The sequence below is a fragment of the Melospiza georgiana genome, chromosome 9 (genome assembly GCF_028018845.1).
Source record: "Melospiza georgiana isolate bMelGeo1 chromosome 9, bMelGeo1.pri, whole genome shotgun sequence".
Classification (NCBI taxonomy): Eukaryota; Metazoa; Chordata; class Aves; order Passeriformes; family Passerellidae; genus Melospiza; species Melospiza georgiana.
This window is the reverse complement of record NC_080438.1, coordinates 22,596,679-22,619,673: the sequence shown is the minus strand read 5'-3', so window position 1 is coordinate 22,619,673 and position 22,995 is coordinate 22,596,679. Positions and strand designations below refer to the sequence as shown.

The window sequence follows — 22,995 nt, the reverse complement described above, 5'->3', positions numbered from 1 at the left end:
GCCGCAGGGGGACTACCGCTCCCGGCACGCTGCGCGCCCGCCCCGCCGCGGGACGCCGGGGGCGCCGCCGCGCGGGGCACGCTGGGAAATGTAGTGCCGGAGAGGGAGGTGGGGTCCCGCGGGGCATGCCGGGAGGTGCAGTCCCGCTCCCTCAGGCCGGCTGTGGGACCCCCTCAGCCCCGGCTGGGGCCCGCGAGGCTCTGGCACCCCGGCCCAGGCGAACAGAGCCCGGGTGTCTGCCCAGCTAACGCAGATGCTCGGCTCTCCCCTGAGACATGAACACACGAGCAGGCAGGGCTGATATGGCCGCCGCCCTGTCACAACACAGCCCACCACCGAGACCTCCAGGCTCTGCTATTTCAAGGTAAAAGTTTTCCAGCTTCAACCCTGCTTTGTCCCTCCCTGCAGGAACAGAGCTGGGAAGTGTGGGGTTCACAGAGTTACAGAACTCACGTGCTTTTCTTGGGAATTCTCCCAGCCCAATTAGGTACTCTTGCTCAGAGAAATAACTGGAGAAAGTTAATTGGGGCCTTGATTTGAGGGAGGGAAAAAGTCACAAAGTCATACAATGGGTACAGAATTTATTTAAACAAGCAAACATGCAAGTGAAACAAGCAAGAAAAACCACTGTCCTTGGCAGGATGACTGCAGTCTGCAGAGTGCCTTCAAAGTACAATTGCTTACCTAATGATTGCTACAAGAACCGTATTCAAAGTCACCATGTTTGAGTGGAACAATTAAAGAAACCAACAAGAATTTAATTTTCCTTAGGATAAAATGTCCAGTCTGGTAAAGAATCCTAAATGAGGTGGCTTCCTGCACTGAGGCAAATTCATCAGGAATTCGGAAACATTTTACAAAGGACCAGCAGTTCCTGAAATTTTGCCTGCGGTTTACAAGGAGTGATAAATGGGTGTCACTCTTTTTTTTTTTTTTTTTTTTTTTTTTTTTTTTGCAGTTCAGCTGCACACTGTGAGGCCCAGGGCAGGAATTACCTGAGAAGGCTTTACACTCAAAATGAATGCATAGATCTGCTATAAGCCTATTGCAAATGAGGGTATCCAAATTAAAGTGTCTAATTCTTTAACTTTTGAACTATTTGATATACAATACTATTTTTCTAATTGCTTGCTACTACTATGGGGAAAAAAAATTAATGCTATTTAACAGGTAGAGAAAAATAAAGTGTTGATGTTTCTAAGGCCACAGAAAGTGTCACCACCACAGCACAGGTAGGTGCTAACACCTCATGCCCTTTGTGCTCAGATGACCAGCAATTCCTTAAGAGACTGACACAAAAGAAAACTGTACTTAGAGTTCCAAGGGTGCATCAGCACTCAGCAAATTAGTCCCTGCCAGGGGAACACAGAGACATGGCCAGTAGGAAAACAGGCACAAAAGGCAAACGACTCACCCCGAGTTACCAGCAGCTCAGTGGTACAGCAGGAGACAGGAGCAGCTCTCCTCAGCATCAACCAAAGACATTTTTTGGCAGCAGCCAAAAATGCAACATTTAAAACATTGGGAGCTCTGAAAGGTCTTCAGTCTTATTGTACAATTAGGAACTAATTTTGTGACCTTCCAGAACTCAAAATGGATGTCTTTGGTAAAGAAACACTGGACAGCTTCACGGGAAAAGCAGGATGTTTTTCTGCAAGACTTGCTGAAAAGTTCTTGTGGTTTTTGTGATAGGATCAGAGCTGCTGTCAGAGCTGAAACTCAGCACTGTGACAAGCAAGAGATAGAATTGCCCTGAAGGCCTGCTCCAGGGTCTGCTTTTATTCTGCTCAAATCTACAGGCAAATTAAAAGAAAGGGAAAATTGACAACTCTAGGTCCCAAAAGTACTATGAAGTGGATAAAAGCACTGGGCATGGCTGATTACTTGGTTTTAATGAATGGTTTATGGACATAGTGCAATTGTAGCACCTTTCACTTTATTCCCTCTGTAAAAAATTATTAAGAAAGATATCAAAGTTGATGGCTGAGCAATTCTTTAGCCTTAAAAAACTTTCACACCTTGACCCTTTTTTTCCCTCATCATGGTAGTAACTGGAGGTTTCAAAACCGTTTCACAGTAGGAACCAAAGTAATGCCCTTGTCTGATAACGACGTGTTTGGAACTTGACTTAGACTCCTTCACTCTTTATCTAATCTCCGAAAGATCTGATGCCTCCAGGAGCCAGCCAGCAGTCATTGTGATAAATCCACAAACTTTGGAACAGAAGCTACAGGATCTCCAGGCAGGAGGTGGATTAGAAGTAGTACATTGTAGGAAAACCCCCTTGGGAAGGAAGGTTTAATTTGGACAGTGGCAACTGTCAAAAAATCGTGGCAACAATTACTCTGTGGAAAGGCAATTACTGGAGCATTACTTTAACACCTTATTTTCCAGTAGTTAATAGGGGTCATTGAAGGGGTAGTGGGGGTGTCCAGCATCTCTGGCTACAAGCTTTCCATCCACCTGTGAAATGAACAAGACAGACTCAAGTCAGAAAGATACAATCCAATCTTACTCACAGTTTCAAGTTCTCCATGATTTAGATTTCTAAAACTTTGTATCCCAGAAATCTGGGTCCTCTTAGCTTTTCTTGAAAGAAAAGACACTTCTGTAGCCTAGAGCAAGAGTGTCTCACTGCAGAGACTTGAAGAATTAGACTAAGGGTACTTAAAAGCCTTGTGCCTTGTAGGTGTTACTAAGTGCTGTAACATGCACACTTCAAACACTTTATTGGAGTTGGAGCCTTTGTCCATGTTTCCATGATAGAGAAATGCTGGGCTGCCAATTTTAGAGATAAAGATGAAACACATTGAGAGGCTTGTTCAGGGCCATTTACTGAGGCATTAAAAGTGTCACTGAACTCCTTTTAGGAACATTTCCACAGAAGACCAACTTATCCAGCTGTAAAATGGGAGCACTGAAACCAATATTCACAGATAACCAGAGGCTTGGGCTGGCCCAAAATCAGACATGGCCCTGCAGAAGTCTCAGTTCCTACATCCCACTTGCATTTATTTCTGTTGCACCAAGTCCATTGCAACACCCCCAACTTCTGTGTGGCTGAGGTAAAACCTCATCTGTAACTTTTGGGGAAGTCTGGGTGCAGCACTGGCCCACAGCACACACCTCCCCACATGTCAGGCAAGCACCATCCAGCCAAAACTTAAGTTAAACAACTAATGCCTCAGTAAAAGTTATATTAGAGAAATCCTTGATTTTATACATATAAAACGTGATGGCAGTGATCACTCAAAATGCTATGAGCACAGAGGAAATCACAGGGACTTCCAAACCAAGTATCCACTAGCAAGTGTCCCATTAGCTTTGAATACAAAACGTGCCTTTCAAAGGGACTGGAATTCCTGCAATGAGCTGTTTAAATGAAAGGAGTCACCTGGGGGCACTGCAGAGCACAGAACGGAGATGTCACCGTGCAACATTTGACTAACGCTCCGATTAAAACAGACCTGCAATGAGGCTCTCAGCTGAAGGCAATCCTTAAAACAGGACAGAAGTGTCACAGCAGCTTCAGCTTTCCTCAAGTTCTCTTGAAAGCCAACAGCTGCCTCATGTTCCTAGAATTCATATTCTTCACTCTCCCCCCAGTTCTGTCCCCCTGCATATTTGTCCACAAAGAACAGGCAAGAATTCTTGTTCACAGCAGGCCAAGACAGCAGCTGCCAGAAGCAATGTTTCACATCACTGACTCCAGTCTACTCCAGGAATGTGAGAGAAATGGGGGGATAAAATCAGCAATGAACACACCTGCAGGTCAACAGTAGCTAACTTTTAAAAACAGATCATTATGTGCTCACTACATTCCTCCTCTCCTGGCCTGACAATCATTTAAGTTTCACTTATGTATATTCCTTGGCCAATTATGTTTCCAAAGGTTTGGATTTCAGATTGGTGCAAGGTAACTTCCAAACTCTACCCAGATAAGGAACAGTTAAAAGTATAAAGCAACCTTAATTGTCTACATGCAGTGTAATAGCCTCCCCTAAGGCTTTAAACACACACAATGAGGAAGAGAGTGGCACAGTTTTAAGAACTTGTGCCTATAGATCAATGAAGCAAAGCCAAGAAGAACTGCCTCATCAGTTATGATAGGAGCTCTCTTGTCACTGTCATATCACACTTTGAAATCCAGACACTAAGATTCATAGCAGAGATAGGCATGAAAGGTTAGACAGGAATTTTAATTCACAGTTGATGAAAATTCTTTCCAATAAGCCCAGAAGGGATGGGCAGGAGACAAAAGGTTCTATTAGAGATCTTAGAGCTACAGAGCTGTGATTTAACTCCACTCATCTTGCTTCTTCCTGTCTCATTATCTGACAATATGGCAATATCTTTGAAGCCCAGCTGCATCACATTCACCCTTCTCAAGCTGGATGGGCTGCCACTTTGAACTTCTTATTTCATCTCTCCTTTGTGAATCCCTGTGATCTGATCAGGTCTCCCAGGTAACAAAAGCACATGAATTATCCCTGGCTCATTCAAGCCAGGCTTAAAATACATTTTAATGTATTTTGCAGTTTCATTAACAAAACAACTTTGTTTGCAGCATAAGTAGCAAAACACTTGAAAGAAACATATTGTCAGCAGCAGATGTGCTTGTCACTACCCCATTCTCACAGATCAGCAGCTAAGCTGCTTGTTTGGTGTACAGACTCCTGATCCATAAACACAGAGAGAATTTTGGCTGCAGGGATGTGAAGGTTTATATTTATGCACATGTACAGTTAAAAGGATGGCCTTGAGGCTCATGTAAGCATGACAAACAGTGAAAGCTGTAACATGTATCTACCCTTGATATGAGACAATCATTCCCACACATTCACAGCTTCTTTTCTAACTTGGGCTGGTCACTGATATGCTCTCAAGTATTCAAAAAACCCACAATGATAAATCCTGGAGAAAAGCTTTCCCCAAGGAATTCCTACAGCCAGCAGCCACTACTGAAGTCTAATTTACAGGCAAAGCACTGAAGAGGCCAGGCTATGCCTGACAGCTCCCAAATTTGCTGAGATTTCCTGTATCTGTACATGTAGTGTATGGCAGAGAAGGGATAAATCACTTCAGATTCATTAGAGCACAACTACAGCAACTTGTTACAGTTGCCATATCCTGGCCAGGGATGCACCAGGGAACAGCAACAGCTTTCTGTTTTAAAGTCAGAAGCAGGACAAGAAGAAATGAGAAACACTATAAAGACAGGAGATAAGAAGGCATTGACTTGGCATTTTGCAATGAGGGAAAAGGAACAAGTTTAGTTCCTTTCATGTAATAAAGCAAAGACCAAGGGGACTTCAATGCTTACAATGCAGCAGCTTCTCTAAAAACAAACTGGCATCTGCTAGCACGTGAGGTAAGGGTTCATGTGACACAGTGAATTACTGATGCTAAAAGATGCTGCAGCTAATGAAAGAAAAATAGAAGAGCCTAATCCAAACTCCTTACATTGGAGAAAGCTCATTACAACAGATTCTGAAAAGGGGGAGGTGCAGCAGAGGGAAGGGGATGAATTCCCTGATGTGACTTCCACCACGGATGTGGAGAAGCAGCAGCACCCTGAGTCTTCACTGATCTTAGAGGTTTATGGTGCAAAGCAGACAGTGACAGCTGGCACAAGGAGTACTTCTGGAGGAATGCCATGGAGCTTAGCCTGCTTGGACTTAGAAGAACAAATCAGCAGGAGTTTGGTGAGATTTGAAGATGGGACTCTGACTTAAAGACCCATGGGAGTCAGTAATGAGAACTCAAGAGAGAGCCACCCATGTCCAAAACAGAGGACAAAAGTTTTCAACAAGCTGCCTTTTCTGTACCCAGCTTTTGAAAAATTGTTTCATCTTAGATACCCTAAGAAGATGCAGTGTTCTTATGAGTCAGTAGTTCTGATGGGAACCCTAAAGAAAGAAAACTGTAAAAATCCCAAGTGGTGGCCATATGCACATAATGAAAACTATTAGAAACACAAGAAATTTACCGTAATCATTGGCACGATGTAACGCCAGTTTTTATTCAGGTTTCCAATGTGGCTCATCTCCTCTTCTGTGAGGCTGAAGTCAAACACCTGAGAACAAAAGCCAGAGGCTTTACTCAATAACCACAGGTTGCTATCAGTTTGTTTTCTGCTAATAAATGTGAAATTGCAATTAAACTCATAGCAAACACCAAAGCAAAGGCTTAAAGTCTGAGCTGTTCACACACCTTCCAGCTCTAAGCTTACACTGGTACTGCACAGTGCTCTGTCACTAAGGTAGAAAGCAGTTTGTCACACTAAGTGCTGCCTATTCAATAAATATTCTGCTTCCATGTAGATCTAAACCTCGAGCAACTGCAGAATTTATAGGAATTTGTTGAGATTTCTGGCAGCACACTACATGCCAGAATTCGGATTAATGTGTGTAACAGTTACATGAACAACTTTTTACTTAAAAACAAGTAAGTAACCAGCCAATCTTTATGAAAAAAGATCCCAGGAGGTGATTCAGAAACATCCCTCAAGATTATTTAAAGTCAGGGTTTTCAAATCATTTCTGAAGTCTCTACTTCAGAGCAGAAGTGAACCACACTTACCCCTTCAGCATCATTAGAATGGCAGTTTTCTGGAGAAGTACTCACCAGTCCTCACTTGCAGGATAGAACAACTATTACTCATAAATAAGAGTCACTGAGCATAGTTGGAAGACTCCCTATTTCAATAAATTTGCGTCTCAAAAAAATTCAAGTACAGATTTTTCATTTAGACCTCCACAAAGTACATTCTTTACCTTCTGATAACAAGACTGTGCATGTGCACGTTGCACACACACACTGAGTTGCTTAAAACACATCCTTTGTTTTGAAAAAGCATCTTTACCCTCCCTGCTCAGCATGTGCATACATTGATGAACAAGTATGAACCAAGTGCCTCAGCTTGCTGCTCTGCAAGTTGTAGGACAGCACAGCAATTACTCACAGGGAAAGGGCTTTTCTGAAACTCCTCTCCTCCATTTCAGCTTACCTGCAGATTCTGCTGAATGCGAGCAGGAGTGACACTCTTGGGAATGACAACCACTTTACGCTGCACTTGCCACCTGCAAGAGGAGGTGAGAGGCTTTGTCTGTGCATGCATCCAAGGACAATAAGTATTTCTTTTGGTTGAGTAATAATCTCTGGCAGCAGAGATGCCACTTCTGTGAGATGAAAATCTCCACAGGAGTGACACAATATTGTATTAGGACCTGGTGTACCCAAGCTAAAGCAAGACAGTAACAACTGAAATAATCAGAGAGGGGCACGTCTCTGATTAATTAAGCACCCAAGTTTCAACTGCTTTAAGCTAAAAGCCCAAGAAACATTAAGAAAAGCATGCTTAGGCATTTTAAGCAAGTTCTAACCTGACAACCACTCAGAAACTAAATGAAAACCCAGATCCCTAAAGTGCCTGTCTAGTGGCTTCAGCACAAAATCTTGAACACATTCAGCTTTCTGGGTAACGTGCTACTGCCCAAGACTGTGGTAGAGACACTGATGGATACAAAGCCAGTCAAGAAAAATGAGGATAGAAATCCAGTTTTAGTTTACAAGGCGCCGAATACATTCTGGGTATCACTCAGTCACCTTGTTTTCTAATACCCAGTACCTGGCTATATAAAAACAAAACAGCAAATAGTTCTTCAGTGCAAAGGAGGCAAGTCTTTTCCTCAGCCCCTCTTCCTGGGAGCCCACCTGAGTGCAGCAGCAAGCACTAGAGGCTTCAGGGAACCAGCCAGATGCAAATTCAGTGGGGAACACTCAGATGTGGTACACTGATGCCTCAATTGTCCTACTGCTATTTCCCAGCAGAAAAGGTACTGTCCCAGCCATGGCAACAGTCCATGTGAACTATCTCAGACATGGATCCAGGCCCTGAATGGACCCCTCTGATCTAGCTTACCTGCCCTAAGACAGGACCAACTCTACCACTTTTGTAAAACAAGCACCAAGTGGGGTTTGCTTTTGACACTCCCTGTGATTTTAACTCCTTCCTGACACACTTTAAGTAGACTCCTTCTAGCTTGTACGTTTTGCTTGACTGAAGGCTGGGTCCCAAACACCACCTCTCTCACAGTTATTCTGTACCTGAGAACAATCTGTGCAGGTGATTTGCTGTATTTTTCAGCAATTTTTTGGACCCCAGGTTCCTCTAGCAGCACAGGCTCATCCGGGTGTTTCCACATGCGATCTGGAGAGCCAAGGGGACTGTAGGCAGTGACCACCAGCCCTCGCTTCTGGCAGTGAGCAATCAGCTCGTTCTGAGCTAGGTAAGGATGGCATTCCACCTGTTAAAATGACCCACAGTGAGTGGCTACAGAACAGATATCAACATACAATGAAACAAACAGGAAGTCAAGCACAAAAGAACCAAACATATCACCGAAGTTCATTCCAGATTCCAGAAAACTTTATGAGGATAAGGTTTAAGTTAACCTTAGTAACTCAAGTCACTACCAGGAGAAAGCTTATAGGAAACAAAGAACAGATCACCTAAGCTTGGTGCTGGACTTTCCCTTGGTACCAAACAGATCATCCAACAAGCAAGGAATTTCTATGCAGTAGGGATTCAATTACTCCCTCACAATCTTTCCTTTTTGCAGACTAAACTGTCCTTCACATGGAAGATTAACTCTTCCAAAGACCTGTTCATCTAAGCAGGTATAAATGCCCACTGAACATGGATGTAGACTTCTTTTCCAATCTGTCTGGAAAGACAGCCTCTGTGTGCCTGCTCCTGCAGAGCTGGCTATATTCTTCCCTGAAAATAAGAAGCTGCACCTCTTGTGCTAAACACACGACATTGGTTAGCAAATTCGTCACTCTTATGGACAAACAGGAAAGGTATTTGTTGCCTTTATCCACCTTACCTGGAGCACAGCTGGCTTCACAGTAGCCACACTTAGCACATCATCGATCTGCCGACTGTTGAAGTTTGACAGCCCAATGGCTTTCACAAGACCTTTCTCCACCAGTTTCTCCATAGCCTTCCAGGTCTCCTTGTAATCAATGTAGTCGTAACGCATTGTGTTGTCGGGATTCTTTGGGAAGGGATTGTCCCCTCGTCTGCAGCAACAAAGGTGGAGTGTAAGTACACGCACCCAATTATTTTAGTTCTTCACTCAGAGAAACCTTCCTCACAGTAGTCTTATAAGTTTCTACATAGTTTGAAGGACAGAGTACAAACTGAATGAATCTGTTCCATTCCATTACATGACTTAACCTATAAGCAGTTATTACACAACACAGTCTTTCCTACATAAAGTTGTTACACAGCACTTTGAAGTACTCACCTATACAGCAATGACTACAGAGAACTGATAAACCACTGTACACAAAGCAGCAGCTCTTGGCACACTTTGATCCCCATAAAACAGCTGATTTATGGAGCAGCAATTCAGAGGGCAGCTTGGAGTTGCTACCACAGGGACCTGGGTTTAAGAGCTGTCTAGGAGAAACTGTATTCAAAGGATACTGGCCTTCCCACTCCCTCTGGATTCTGTAGCTGTGTCACTACTCAATACAAGCACAGATTCTCCCAGAAGCCTTAACATGCACATGTTGTTTATAGGTTGGGTGTGTTTCCTTCCAATTAGTCAACACATTAAAAAAAAATATATATATATCACCATAATTCACACAGGACTCTGCTAGCTCAACAATGAGACTGTTACAGTGCTCTAGCTCAGCAGTGAATGGTGTGAGAAATGGCAGTACATGGGGACAAGGGGAGATGGTTCTTCATGTCACTGGTAAATCTAGAACCAAAAATAACTCTGAAAGCCTTATGAGCTCCCAAGTCAGAAGAGAGTAATTTTCAAGACCTAAAGGCACTGTGATTTTCATCTGGAAGTCTGTTTTCATTTTTCGGTAAATAACATTCCTTAGCTCAGCCTCCCAATGAAACTGACATTATAAATAAGCATACATTAAAACAGTTACATAGAAATAATGGAAAACTGCAGAGTATACTGTTTCCAATGAGAAAAGAAATGAAACTGCTTTATTACACCACCAGTTTTGTCAACAGTGTCACAGTACAATCTAAATTTAAATATTAGTACTATCTAAACATACATTATTATTTGTATTACATGCCATTATCAAATAATGTCTGATGGGGTGGTTTTTTCAAGCAATTGAAAAGCAAACCTGTTGCACAGAAGGAATTTTTACAAGCTCTTCCTCCAGACCAGTTTTAGTGAAAAACACTTCCTCATTCTGTCGTGCTGAGGAATATATTTATACTTTGAGCATCTTGCATCTTATCATTAGTGTATGACATTCAGTTATCATTCGTGTATGAAATTCAGTTCATATGACAAGAAGGAGAAAAAACATTCCCAGATTTGCAGAACAGAGGCCTCTTAAACTGAAAGGGCTTGAGTGAAGACTCCATTCAAACCTTTGGCAAGGAGATTTATTCCTCCTGCCTTTTTGTTGATTGTAGTTGGGTGGGGAAACAACTACTTCCACATCTACAAGGAAATAGAGTATGGAACTGTGCTTCTCATGGGATTGTAGGATAAGTGCATTTAACACTTAACTGGAAAGCTTGCTTGTCTCTTATTTTCTCAAATCATAGAATTACTGCAATTTGTGTCATAAGAAGACAGTTCACTTGCACCTCATACAGATACCACCACAATATTGTGTGTGCTTGTCCACTCCAGTAGAGTTAATAACTACAAGTGAAAAGGGTTGTCTTTATGAAGCACTTCATTCCCATTCTACAGATCAGTAGAACTAAAGCACAAAGCAGTTCTGGTATTTTCTCAAGGTTACCAGGTAGGCCAATGGCAGAACCAAGAACAGCTGCTACACTTCTCCAGTGCCTAGATGAAGACACCACACTGTTTTAAACTTTAAACGCCAAAAAACACCTTGCAGGCAACATAAACAGGAAGGAATTCACAGCTCAGAAAGAACAACCTCAGGATATAATATGAGCCACTTATGTAAAACTGGTGTTTCTGCATTCTGTGCCCTCTGCATCTAGGACTTACTCAAAGGCATGAGGCCAGTGCATGAGGTACAGGTCCAGGTAATCCAGTTTCATATCTCCAAGTGTTTTCCTCAGTGCTGGCTCTACATCTTCTGGGTGGTGCTTGGTATTCCAGAGCTTTGATGTTACAAACAGGTCCTCCCTTTTAATAACCTTCAAGAAAGGAAGGAGAGTATAATAAAAGGAGCAAGTTCAGAAAGAGAATTGCAACAATTCTCCAATTTGTTTTAAAACAAAGAGAACAACTGAAGTTTTGTGGTTTGTAATGTTTTGTGGTTGTTTTTTTTTTTTTAAAAAAAAAAGGTAACACATGGAACCTAAAAATGAAACCTTTCAAAAATATACTGGATGAAGAAGCACCAGAAAAATACACACAGTGGCAAGTCTTAAAGTATATTAAATACTTTAGCAATTAGAAGCCTTGAAAAACAAAAAAATTTCTTTTCACATACTCACTCTTCCAAACCTTCCAATTCAAGGGTTCAAGCCATTACTAAGTGTGATGTGGCCAAAAGAAAGATTACTCAGCTTATTCATATGTAAATTTTCAAATTTCCATTTAACAATTCACATTTTCCAGGCTCAACCAGCTAACTTACTTTACTCATCACATGCTATAAACCAAGATTGCTTCTTGTAGAAAGAGCGTGGGAAAATAATCAGAAGATTCCCCAAACCTCTGCACTGGAGTTCCTAGGCTGTGGAAGGAACACACTAAAACCAGAGAGCTCTACCCTGTGTTGGAAGGGTAAGAACCAGAAATAAAACAATGGAGAACTGGTAAAAGTATCAAATGCAAAAGAGAGATCACACTGTGCAAAAAGAAGCACAGAATTCCATCAGAAAGGAGGCTTCTCCCTGTCTCATGTCTGATAAAACTTCAGTCAAGTCTATTTTGAAGAATTTGGAATTATTAATTCGTTAATTTCTCTCTTCCAACCATTCAATTATCTCTGTGTTTTCACACAAGGATGTTGTTTAAAAGGAAGATATTTAAAAATGCTTTTTAAAAGAATTTTGATTCAAATTCTAGTTCTAAGTCAGCTAGCTAATATGAACTGAACAAAATGCTTCCCATTGTTACCACACCTAACAGGGAGGAATCCCTGGGGAGCTGAAAACAGCCTCTCTCATGCACATAACAAAGAGATTGCCCTAAAGCCAAGGCAAGAGCAGCAGGAAAGCAAGAACATGAAAACTTCCTTTCCATGGGCTGTGAGGCTGTACAGGTTATCCTTTTGGCCCCTTCAGGGAATAAATTTAAGATTCCACCTCAGCTCATGCATAGGAATGCCTGTCACATTGCTTTGTACTTAGGCCTTAAACTCTTAGGTGCAGATTTGGAGTCACATTTATGAGCCTTTCACATGTGATCACTCTTTAAAAAAATTAAAATTCACCACATTTACTCACTCGTAAATGTGGTGAATTTTTATCTATTTTTATCTATAACAAAAAACCTACAGTTGATATTTTGTCAATAAAAAAAACCTAAATTTGCTGTGGCTATCCCCCATTGCATGCTAGACTGGAAAGTCAGGGTAACTTTTCATATAAATATTTTACATTATAACTAATGATTCTGGCAACACCAAAGTATCCAAATTGGGATACTTTGTTAGGAGAAAAGGAGCAGGAAGAGGAAAAAAGGACACCACCACAAGCATTTTTTGTAGCTTCCATCCAAATATCCCTGACAATCTTTCTTCCCCAGGACAGCCAGGAGGTTCTAAGGAGAGAAAGCCCTCTCTCATGCCCTCTCCTGATAAATAGCAAACAGCTGGGGGAGACCAGCAGGCAAAGCCACAACTGTGGCCCTGGCAGGGGACAGCTGTAACCGTGGCACGGCTCACAGTGGGCAGGGCAGCCCCTGTGCTCTCACCTTGCTGGGCCCCACGCACTCCTGGAAGGCCTCCCCGATCTCGGCCTCGTTGCCGTAGGCGGCTGCGCAGTCGATGTGGCGATAGCCCACGCTGAGGGCGTGCTTCACTGCCTCCCTCACCTGCAAGCACAAACACACTGCCCATGCAGCCACTGAAATGCCATGTGGCACTGGGGAAAAGGTGAAAAATGCTAACAGACCTGGCGAGGAACACCCCCCAAAAAAACCACAGATTTGTATGAGGTCATGAGATTCAAACACTCACTCAGGATCGGGAGTCTCTGTGGCATGGTCCTTAGCAGGGAAGAGCAAACTGCTGGCAGGCACTCCAAGAGGAGCAAGAAAATGGATCGTGCACACAGGGCAAGCATGCAAGAATGTACCAGGTAGAACAAATCCCTACTCTTCACTACAGTTGTTACACTTGTCTCAAATAAAAAATGAGCTATAAGAAGTGCTTTTCAAATAAGTCATGGCTTAGGAAGACAACTTTTCTGACCAAAGTGACAAATCAACATCAGTCAAACTTGGAATATACTTCCTCTTGCCCAGTAAAGAGAGAGTCTGGCTTCTAACTCCAAAATCACCACAGTTTGAGTTTGGTTCAACCACTCACACTTAATTACCAAGACAATGCTCTTTTATGGAACATTTTTCTTTCTTGTCTCATAATTGCACAACAGCAAAAGTCATACTGCTGGGATGCTCCTGATGATGCTCACAACTTTACATTCTGCTTTCAACATTGCTGACAATGAAGGTATTGCCAACAGCAACACAACTCTTGCTCCATATTTTCACACAAAAGCCAGAATGGTTTTTGGAAACCAAGGCACTTTACTTCAAATCTGCTTTTGAAAGCTCTAATGAAGCACAAGCACCAAATGTCTTCACATGTGGGCCTCAGATATAGAGCAAGTCTAGAAACCAGAAGAAAACACAGAATGGCATCTTTGTGAGGACTCCTAAGGAGCTTTTGAAAAAAGACTTTCTATAAATGATTGTGCAAGAATGAAGAATTACTACAGTTGCCAGTGTAATCATCATCTCCCATTAGGCTGATGACCATTTAGTAACATCTATTACATTTAACTTCCAGTGGACAGTTAGCACACATTCTAACATCTGTCCTTCTGAAATACTACAGAAAGAATAATAAACCCCATCTGTACAGTGATTTCTGTACATTGCACCTCACTAACTTGTCTCTCAAGACTGTGGGAGACTGTAAATTACTCTGAATAAGGCTTGATGCAATAGGGCCATAAATGTTAAGTGAGATCACACCTCTCTTGGCATGAGATTATAAAAATATATTGACAAAGGCTAGAGAGCTACTTTGATTCAAAATTTAAAGTTCCAGCATTTTCCAATTTAAAGCTGACAAAATTAGTAATACCAAGCAAAGGTGTTTATAGTCCTACAAAAGGCAATGGAGAATCAAATGTGAGAGTTCTCTCCTGCTGGTGGATTTGATTTGTTTTTCTTGTCAAGTAGTGCAGTAAAAGCAGACACAGGATATTCTGACTACATTCTTTGGCATTTTGAGAGGAAAACTGGAGTGTAGCTCAGTTTCCCTTAGGCAGGATGACAAAGCACTTCTATTACAGCAGTGAACTCTTCCTTTCTCTAGCAGGATGGTGCTTACAGTCCTTGTTTCACCTGACAAAGACATTTCTCAGGTCACTACAAAATCAAGGGCAGAGTAATTCTGAAAGCACTTGGGACATAGTAAGGGCTTTTAAGACTCAGTATCTATCCTCCAAAAAGGTGAGGTTTGTGGAGAGGGACAGAAAAAAATGTTCTGTGTCTGGAACCCCTTATTTCCTGTATCAGATTAATACTCTTTTTAATCAAACAGGCACAAGGTTTACCATAAATGAAAGTAGGCACCACTCACAGAAAAACAGAGATAAAGCACCCCAAACATGTCTCTGCAAAGCAATCAACAAGAGGCTGTATTTTTTTATCAGCATGTTTTGAGAAATTTCTAGCACTGAAGAACTGGGACTGATAATTTAAATAAGGTTTGGAGCTGACAAAAATAATCTGTATTTGGGTAAGCTATTCCCAGCCTACTAAGACATTTCAATGTGAACTGAGAGCTCCTGTTCCACACAAAAGGCAAACAATCAAGAGGAAACATGCAAAAACAAAGGCATTTTTGGAGGGGAAAAATAATAACATATAGATGTAAGTTTTAAAAAAGTACTTTTTTTAACAAGAAGGTCTGTATTTTTGAGATTAACTTTAGAGAGGTATATGCATTTCATGGGAGGGGGCAAAGAACAAAAACACAACAGAGGCAGTTGAAGATATGCCTGTGGATATTTGTTGTTGTGAAGTACAAATAGCCAAAGGATCCTTCAAACTTTCCATATATTCTTTAGTTTAGCCTGTCAATACTGCTATGAAAGGAGCAATTTGTGAGTTTACTTTGCATTAGGCAAGTTGAGTCACACAAATTACTCAAGGGACTCACCAATCCATCCCCACAGAACTAAAAAGTTAGGTCTTACTAAAAGTACATCTGAATGGATCTTTTGACATCTTCCAGTCTACCATCAAGGCCCTCAGCTGGGCAGAGAAAATCCAGACCACTCCCACACACATTTATCATAGCCCTTCTTGTGACAGACAGTCTATTCCAATGCTTTGAAAGCTTTCTCTCAAAATCTTTTAGACAACTGGCAAAGATTGCTCTGATGCCACATCCCATTCCTCCCAGTGATGAAATCCACAGCTTGTCCTTGTGAGGGCTTTTCCCTCATTTGCAAAGTGCACAGCTCCTCTCACAGCTCTCTTGACCACATGCAGGTGCTTCCCCCTTTCATCGCAACTCACCTTTCCCAAACCTTGCATCTCTGTTGCTGCTGTCTCATCAGCTGTTTCATGCCTTTCTTGAAATGGTTTGCCCCAAAACAGACACAGGTATTGCAGTTGGAGCCTCGTTCTCCTTCACTTCATAGCAAAGTCCAAGGAACTACACTCCCATTTAAACATCCCAGTAAGGGATTTGGCCTTGTCACCCACCTTCTTTTGAAGATGGATGAACACAATATCAGTGGCAGATTCAGATACAATCTGTAAGTCCCCATTAATTATAATATTCATTACTAGATTTCCAATTCTTCAATTTGGTTCTCTCAAGGTCAAAAAACTAACAAACCATCTTTATACTTCCAGGCAACGTACAGTTCAAGTGACCCAGGAGCTTCTTGTGCACAACCCCAAGCTATTATGAAGAGATTTCCACTCTTTACAGTTCAATACTACTGGGAAAGAAAAGGCTCTGACCAGCCACCCCTGCTTCCTGCAAAGTTGACACATTTCAGCAGTTATTTTGCTGAGAGGAAGTAGGAAAAAATCAAACAATCACAATCAGTGCACGTGATGTTCAGATGCACTGTGACCAGAACCAAGTGTTGCTATATCACAGTTTCTAAAAATTGCACTAAAATTGGCTGAAAAGGAATTCACACCATGAGATAAATAATGCCAATTTAAAAGGTGGTGTTCCCTAAAATAAAGAGGTTTGCCTCTTATCCTTCAAATGTTGAATATAAGCCCCTTCCTTAAAAGCAGTGAATTTTTTTGCGTCTGTAACCAGGATTCTCTGTACTAACAAATTTCAAGAACTAAGCATTCTCCCCTGAAGCTGCAATCCTGTCACAAGACACCCTGTCTGACTGGTTTTCTGAGGTGCACTCTCCTCAGCTTTTCCAAGGTTTCACACAGAAATACCAGCCCTGTGTCTCCCTGTCCCACAGAACCAGCCTCTGCCACTCAGGTTAGGCTGCTCATCAGGTGGGGATCAATCCTCCAGGTTGAAAGCATGGCTCACTTGAGAGAAGAGAACAAAGCATTAAAGGATTACAGCTAGTCCAGCTGTAATATCAAAAAGCACAGTACTGATATTCTTGATACTCCTGTCTGAATGGATTTCTCTTTGAACTGATTCATGCTGCCAGTTCATAAACTTCTGTACTGTGCTCCCTTCCATTCAACAGCCCTCCACCATATTCCTATGGAAACATGCAAAACAAATTTCTCTTCTAGCACTTGATCATGTAAAACACAAAACATCCTATTATTTTTATATGGTGTCAATCCTATAAAATCCTTTCAACATGGAATTAGATTCAATTATTTTCCCCCTATTAATATCTAGGAAACTGGGACTGGAATGACACCTTTGTACTGGACTGCTAAGATCTGTCTACACAGTCAAGGCTTGTTTACACTCAGGAACAGTAACAGCAGTAATAAAGAAATTACTCAAGCTTGGCAAGGGAAAGAATTACAATCTGCAAAATATTTACCCAAAATAATTTAAAAGCCATCCATTTCCACACTTACTTCTAATGCAGCACTTGAACAAAAGAGCTGTTGATAAATAACCTCTACTTGGGAAACAGCTAAAGCAAATTTAATCAATGCTAATTCTTCTGCTTCTCTGGGTTTTTGGCCCCTAGTCTTTAATTCATAACAGCAGTTATCCCTGAACTACATCATGTCTTTTAAAGGGTAAATCATCTGGACACTGCCAAATTGCTGCTATGCCCCTGAATTTTCAAAAGTGGTAAGCAGAAATTCATTTATTCCATAGGAATAGCAGCAACTTCTGTAACTCTGGCCCTTTCCACTGCACTTCCTAGATTTTTCCTTCAATACATTCTACAAGGAAGTCTTTGAAGACAGCAGATATTCCAAAGAAGTGACTCCCAGTGACTTCCAAGGAAACCCAGAGAACATGGCTGGATCCTGTGTGGGGTTCAGCTGCCAGCAGCACTGCTGATTATGGCAAAATCCAACTGAATTAGGTTTAAATTATGCACAAACAGGATCTGTCCTGGTTCTAAAGCCACATGTTTCTCAGAACAATTAATTCACAGAATAAACAACACATTCATATTTTGCTTGTTTAGTTTCAGACATTTGCTTTAGACAAAGCATATTTAACTGTTTTGAGTGCACAGAAATTCATCCATTAAGTTTGTGCATGTTAACAAACTCAATTCAGCTGCCATTTGATGTTTTAAGTGGCAAAGCTGCACATTCACCCTTTTCCTCATTTAAGAGGTTGACTGAGCTCTCACACCAACTCAGCTTCCACATTAGTACAGCTATTCCCAACAAATCCACTGTCCTGACAGCTGTTTGGACAGGAAAGCCCACAGTAAAATGGCTCTGAATAGATTTAATTTTCCTAGCTTGTTTCCCACCTTTTCCTCTAGCTGGCACAAGAGAATTCCACATCTTGAGAAGAGTTTTAACTTTCCCTCTCAGTCGTGAGCACAATGTCATCCAACATACTCCAAAAAATATCTTAAAGCTCACACAGGAGTAGCAGTGAGACATCCATTTACTGCACAGACATGCAGTGGTGTGCATAACCCAGAGAAGCTGTGGATGCCCCATCCCTGGAAATGTTTGAGGCCAGGGTGGATTGACCTCTGAGCAACCCGGTCTAGTGGAAGGGTCTCCCTGCCCACAGCAGGGAATTGGAACTAGATGGTCTTTAAGGTCTCTTCCAACCCAAAGCATTCTGTGATTCCACAATTCTTTGCATACCAGCTAGGAATTCCACCAAGCAGTGGGCATTACCTTTCACAGGAAGTACATACAATTTCTTCCCCAAAAAATGTATAGTTTAACTAAATGAAAGAGATACAAAAAGACAGACAAAGGGGAGAAGCATTACAATAGCAGGCACACCATGGAGCACATAAACATTCCCACAGACTGTTTGGAGTAACACACAGAATTGTTTCCAAGTGTGGTGTTTGCCAATTCAATGCATTCAGAAGCAGAGTGAATGTCTAATGATACATGAGCCTTCTTATTCTGAAAGCAGGCTGACCCAAGCAAGTTCTTTGTTTTCCTGCTAACCATTGGCTGGCAGCTGGAACAGGACTTATTACAAGAACAACTTGAGTTTCTGCCTCCCAAAATAATGCTTTCTGCTGAGTCATCAGCCTAAGCCAGAGGGGTGTCTGGTCAGACTGGCAGCCTGAGGACTTGCCAGTGGAAGAGTCCAGCACCATGTTATAGAAACACCATTCACTGGTCTTCTTCTGGGTTTATGTCCCAGAACTCCACTGCCCAAGGCCAGGGCTAACAAGTCTGAAGGGATCTTCCTTTCTGGAAAGATCTGCTATCTTTGTGTCTTAGGCCTTAGTCAGGCACATACATACATTCAAATACACACATACATACATTCAACTTCAGTGGACTCAAGACTAGAACAGCTCAAGCAAAGGATCCAGGCCTCAGATCTGGGACCTTCAGAAAAAGTGCACAAACACAAACACACGTGCTAGTTGAGAGCACAGTATCCTACTGTTCCCTGCTTACTTGGCCACGGTCACTTTTCCAAGTTCCCAGTCCGACGAGAGGCATCTTCTGCCCGGTGTGGAGTGTAACGAAGTCGCACGTTGCAGGCATTTTTGCCTAAAGAGTAAAAAGAACAAAGAGTTTTGCAGCAATTCTTTAAGTTGCAACAATTTACTTTTTCTGCTCACAGTGGCAAAGTTTTTTCATCAGCAAAGGAGGGGCTTACAGCATGTCCCAACATCTTCACAATCTATGTTTCTGCTCAAACAGTTAAAAAGAAACTGCATTCAGGATGAGCTCCAAAGCTGGCTAGCTGATTTCAGTTACTTCCCAAGCTCTGCTGCATCCAAAATAATGAACATTATTTGTTTAAAAACAAAAAGCAACAAAAATAACCAAGAGTGGAAGAATGCAATGTTAGTTACATCTGACTGTGTAGGAGGAATGGATGCTTTCAGAGTTCAGCATCCACATAGCATACTATCCCAAAATAGGTCTGCCTTCTCAGTATTGTCGTTTTCCTCACATAATTAGGTCCCAGCTGATGGATGTGTTCACACAGAGTTTATGCTTTCAACTTCTTGCTCAGCTTCTCAAGCCACACTTTTGTAGATTTAATAGCAGACACCAGATAGCACACTTGTTTTTCAGAGGGACATACAAGAGCAGTTGGAGTGATCCTGACCTGAAGGCCATTGTATACCAAGGGGCTGGGGATCCCTGTGACAGTTAAGCTGAGTAGGTCCAGGCTCATCTTGTGCTGCACTTCACACCCAGCCTGGTGCTGTGGGATGCACAAGCTGCAGGGTAAGCTCAGTAGCAACCTGTAACAGGAGTCTGCATTTTGTACCTGCAATTATGCTACCTATGTGTCCTTGCCTTTATCTAAAAATGCAGGAAGTTCTCCTGCAAGCATCCTTTTGTCTGACAGCAGAAGTGATGAATAGAGGTGTTTTCTTGTAAAAGAATCCCCAGCAGTTCAAATGACCAAAATAGGGTAACCTATATGGACAAGGTCTGCACACTGTGCTGTGTGAGATCTGCCCAATGCTGCAAAGCTGGGGCTCCCAGCACCTGAAGGGATGCACAATTATCAACACTCTCCTCTTTCTTTAAAGGGTTAGCTCTAAAAAACATAATTTGAGATTATACCTTAGAGTCTGAGTGCCTTTCTTGTCAGGATTGTAATGGGCCAACACCTCCTGGTGCAAGGCAATCATTACACCGAACAAACAGCCCTGGATTTTTACTGAGCTAAGTCCAGCTATTGGTGCTGAAGACAATCACTGGTGAACCAAACTGCAGCTGTACATCTGTTTTATTGGGGTAGGAGGTCAGAAAAAACAGGGTGATGGTGCCAACAGTATTCTCTTCTATTCTGAACTCGCACAGCCATTTTGTAGCCAGCTACATGCAAGTGGGTGCTGTTCACCTGAATTTAGTTGCCTAAATAAAGACATCTTCTTGCATCAAGCAACACAACTAAAAATGCAAGTCTTTTTCATTCACTTTGGTCTATAATACAAATAAGATACCAACTGTATGCTTTACACAACCATGTTATGCAATCATCTTAAAGGTAAGAGTTCAGCCCAGAAGACAAGGTACACGTTTAATCGATAACTAGCATCAGCACATTTTTAAGAACCATCTTGCTTCAGGATTGGACATTAACGCCACAGAGAGATTTGAACTATAGCCTCTGGAAGAATGGAACACATCAGAATGGCAGACACTGGAAAAAAATATGCTCATTAGTACTTTCCACTTAGATTCTTCCCTAAAATAGGGAATTCAGGAGAATCACACTTATGATGCTAGCCATAATTATTCAGTTCATTAAAAAGCTGAAAACCGCTTCTTAGAAGAGCAGAGATAAAAACAAACATAAAAGCAAACTAATTCTGGACAAGTAATATATGGTTATGGCTTAGCATCACCAACCTACTGCCACATTCACATAAAGGGATTAAAGCTCAGAGTAACTCAAGGACAGTGTAAGGCTGGGAGGATGCATCAATAACCACAGTAATGCAAACTACCCCGGTTCATCAACCCACAGCTACAGCTCATTTTTAACCTAAAGCAACGAGTCTTCAGCAGCAAAGCAACCATAGCTATGCACGCCATTAATATGTATAGATATGCAAACAGGTACATATTAGCAATACTTAAATCGCTGTAACCGAGCAGCTTCTGCCGCACAGATCAGGGGTAACCCCTCCGCATTTTGGCACCCCCAGAGGGAGAGAACGCGCCCCCCTGCCCCTTATCGGGGCGGCGCAGGGCGGGCCCGCCCGGCGCGGGAGGGCCGATACGGCGGCCCCGCAGCCCCCGCAGCGTTCCCGCACTCACCGCCGGTACCGACCGCTGCTGCCGCCGTTACTGAGGCTGCTGCTCCCGCTGCTGCCCGGCCCTTCCGCTTCCGCCGGGAACGCGGCCCGGGCCGCGGGCTGGGGCAGCGCGGCTGCCGCTGTCGGGTTCAAATGTGAAAGTCCATCAGTGGGAGTTTAGCGGCCCTGACCCGCTCTCCGTAACTCATCGGGCCCCCGGCACCGACCCGCTCCTGTTTCTCATCGGGTTTGTCCCGCTGATCTCCCCGGCCCGGTTCCCGTCGGGAAGCTCAGGCAGCCCCAGTCTCGCCGCTCCTGCCGAGCGGTGAAGAGATAAATGCGATGGGCTGCACCACACGGGGGAAAGCGACAAAAGATAACCCTGGCCCATAAATTCGACAAGAAGGGTTTGCATCTCCCCGACTGCTGTTTGTCGCGGCCTCTTGAAGCCTTTTCTACTTGTAGGAAGACCGAATATACCCAGTTTTATTTGCAAACCTAAACAGGAATTCAGGGGAAGTGAAAGGCTGATTGCACTCGCTTTGCTTCAGCGTTTGTGCTCTAAGGTGTGTAGAGAAGTCGCACTTTCCGAGGAGGCTGGGGCTCTGCTCCTTGCAGATGGCCGGGAATTCATTTCCTTGTTTGCTCGGGACAGCAGTGAGATTAAAGTAGGCTGGTTCAGCTGAGTGCTCTCACTGCTGGCCCAGGGACAGCCCTGCTACTGGGAAGTCAAAGCCTTCCACTGAAACAGACTTTGGCCTGTAACCAAGAATCAACTGTGCACCCAATCTTAAACACAACTAAAAGCTGATAATCAGCTTTGACTTTTACTCCAGGGTTCCATCTTTACAAGCAATTTATAAAGATTCAGAACTTAGAGGAAGATTAGATCAGAAATAAGACAATTGATACCTCTGGTGTGGCTTTGAAGAGCCTGTTACTTATTTCCAGAGAGATAAATCTGCTGCATATTCTGTCTTTGCTGCTCTAACTCGAGCTGCTCAGGAGGCTTAAAGGTACAAAGGTCAATTAATCTCTTGAGTATGCATGCTACCAGATTTTTCTCTTGCACAGCCTGTTTTGATGAAATAAAGGAAAGTGGAAGAAAAGTGCAAGGACAAGGCAACAATTATAAGTAACGGGAAGCAGGAAATGAAGGAATAAAGGGGGAGAAACCACTGCTGAGTTTGATTTATTTATATGAAGACCATGGCAATCAGATCCATTTGAAAATCCACAGTCTTCAAGCAGAAAGAAGATTCTTGAACTATGTAAATCTCACATATGAAAACTTTAACAAACCTCAGCCTCCAGTAATGTAATAGGGGAGCAAAAGAGAAAAGGTAAAGAAGACTAAAACATTTTGTCATCAAAAAGCAGTGGTTATCAAAACATACAGTAATAGCCTGCTAATTGAA

General features: G+C 42.5%; 1 protein-coding gene across 1 annotated transcript; it reads right to left on the bottom strand.

The window, feature by feature from the left end:
• Positions 1-564: 564 nt before the first annotated feature.
• AKR1A1 (aldo-keto reductase family 1 member A1) lies at positions 565-21,704 on the bottom strand. Its single transcript, XM_058030442.1, has 9 exons — positions 21,600-21,704; positions 19,266-19,361; positions 12,909-13,028; positions 11,028-11,179; positions 8,892-9,087; positions 8,110-8,309; positions 7,010-7,082; positions 5,990-6,076; positions 565-2,463 (listed from the first exon to the last, which is right to left on the bottom strand). The coding sequence occupies exons 2-9, from the start codon at positions 19,353-19,355 to the stop codon at positions 2,398-2,400; spliced, it is 984 nt and encodes a 327-aa protein (XP_057886425.1). The 5' UTR covers positions 19,356-19,361; positions 21,600-21,704; the 3' UTR covers positions 565-2,397.
• Between the last annotated feature and the right edge of the window lie 1,291 nt (positions 21,705-22,995).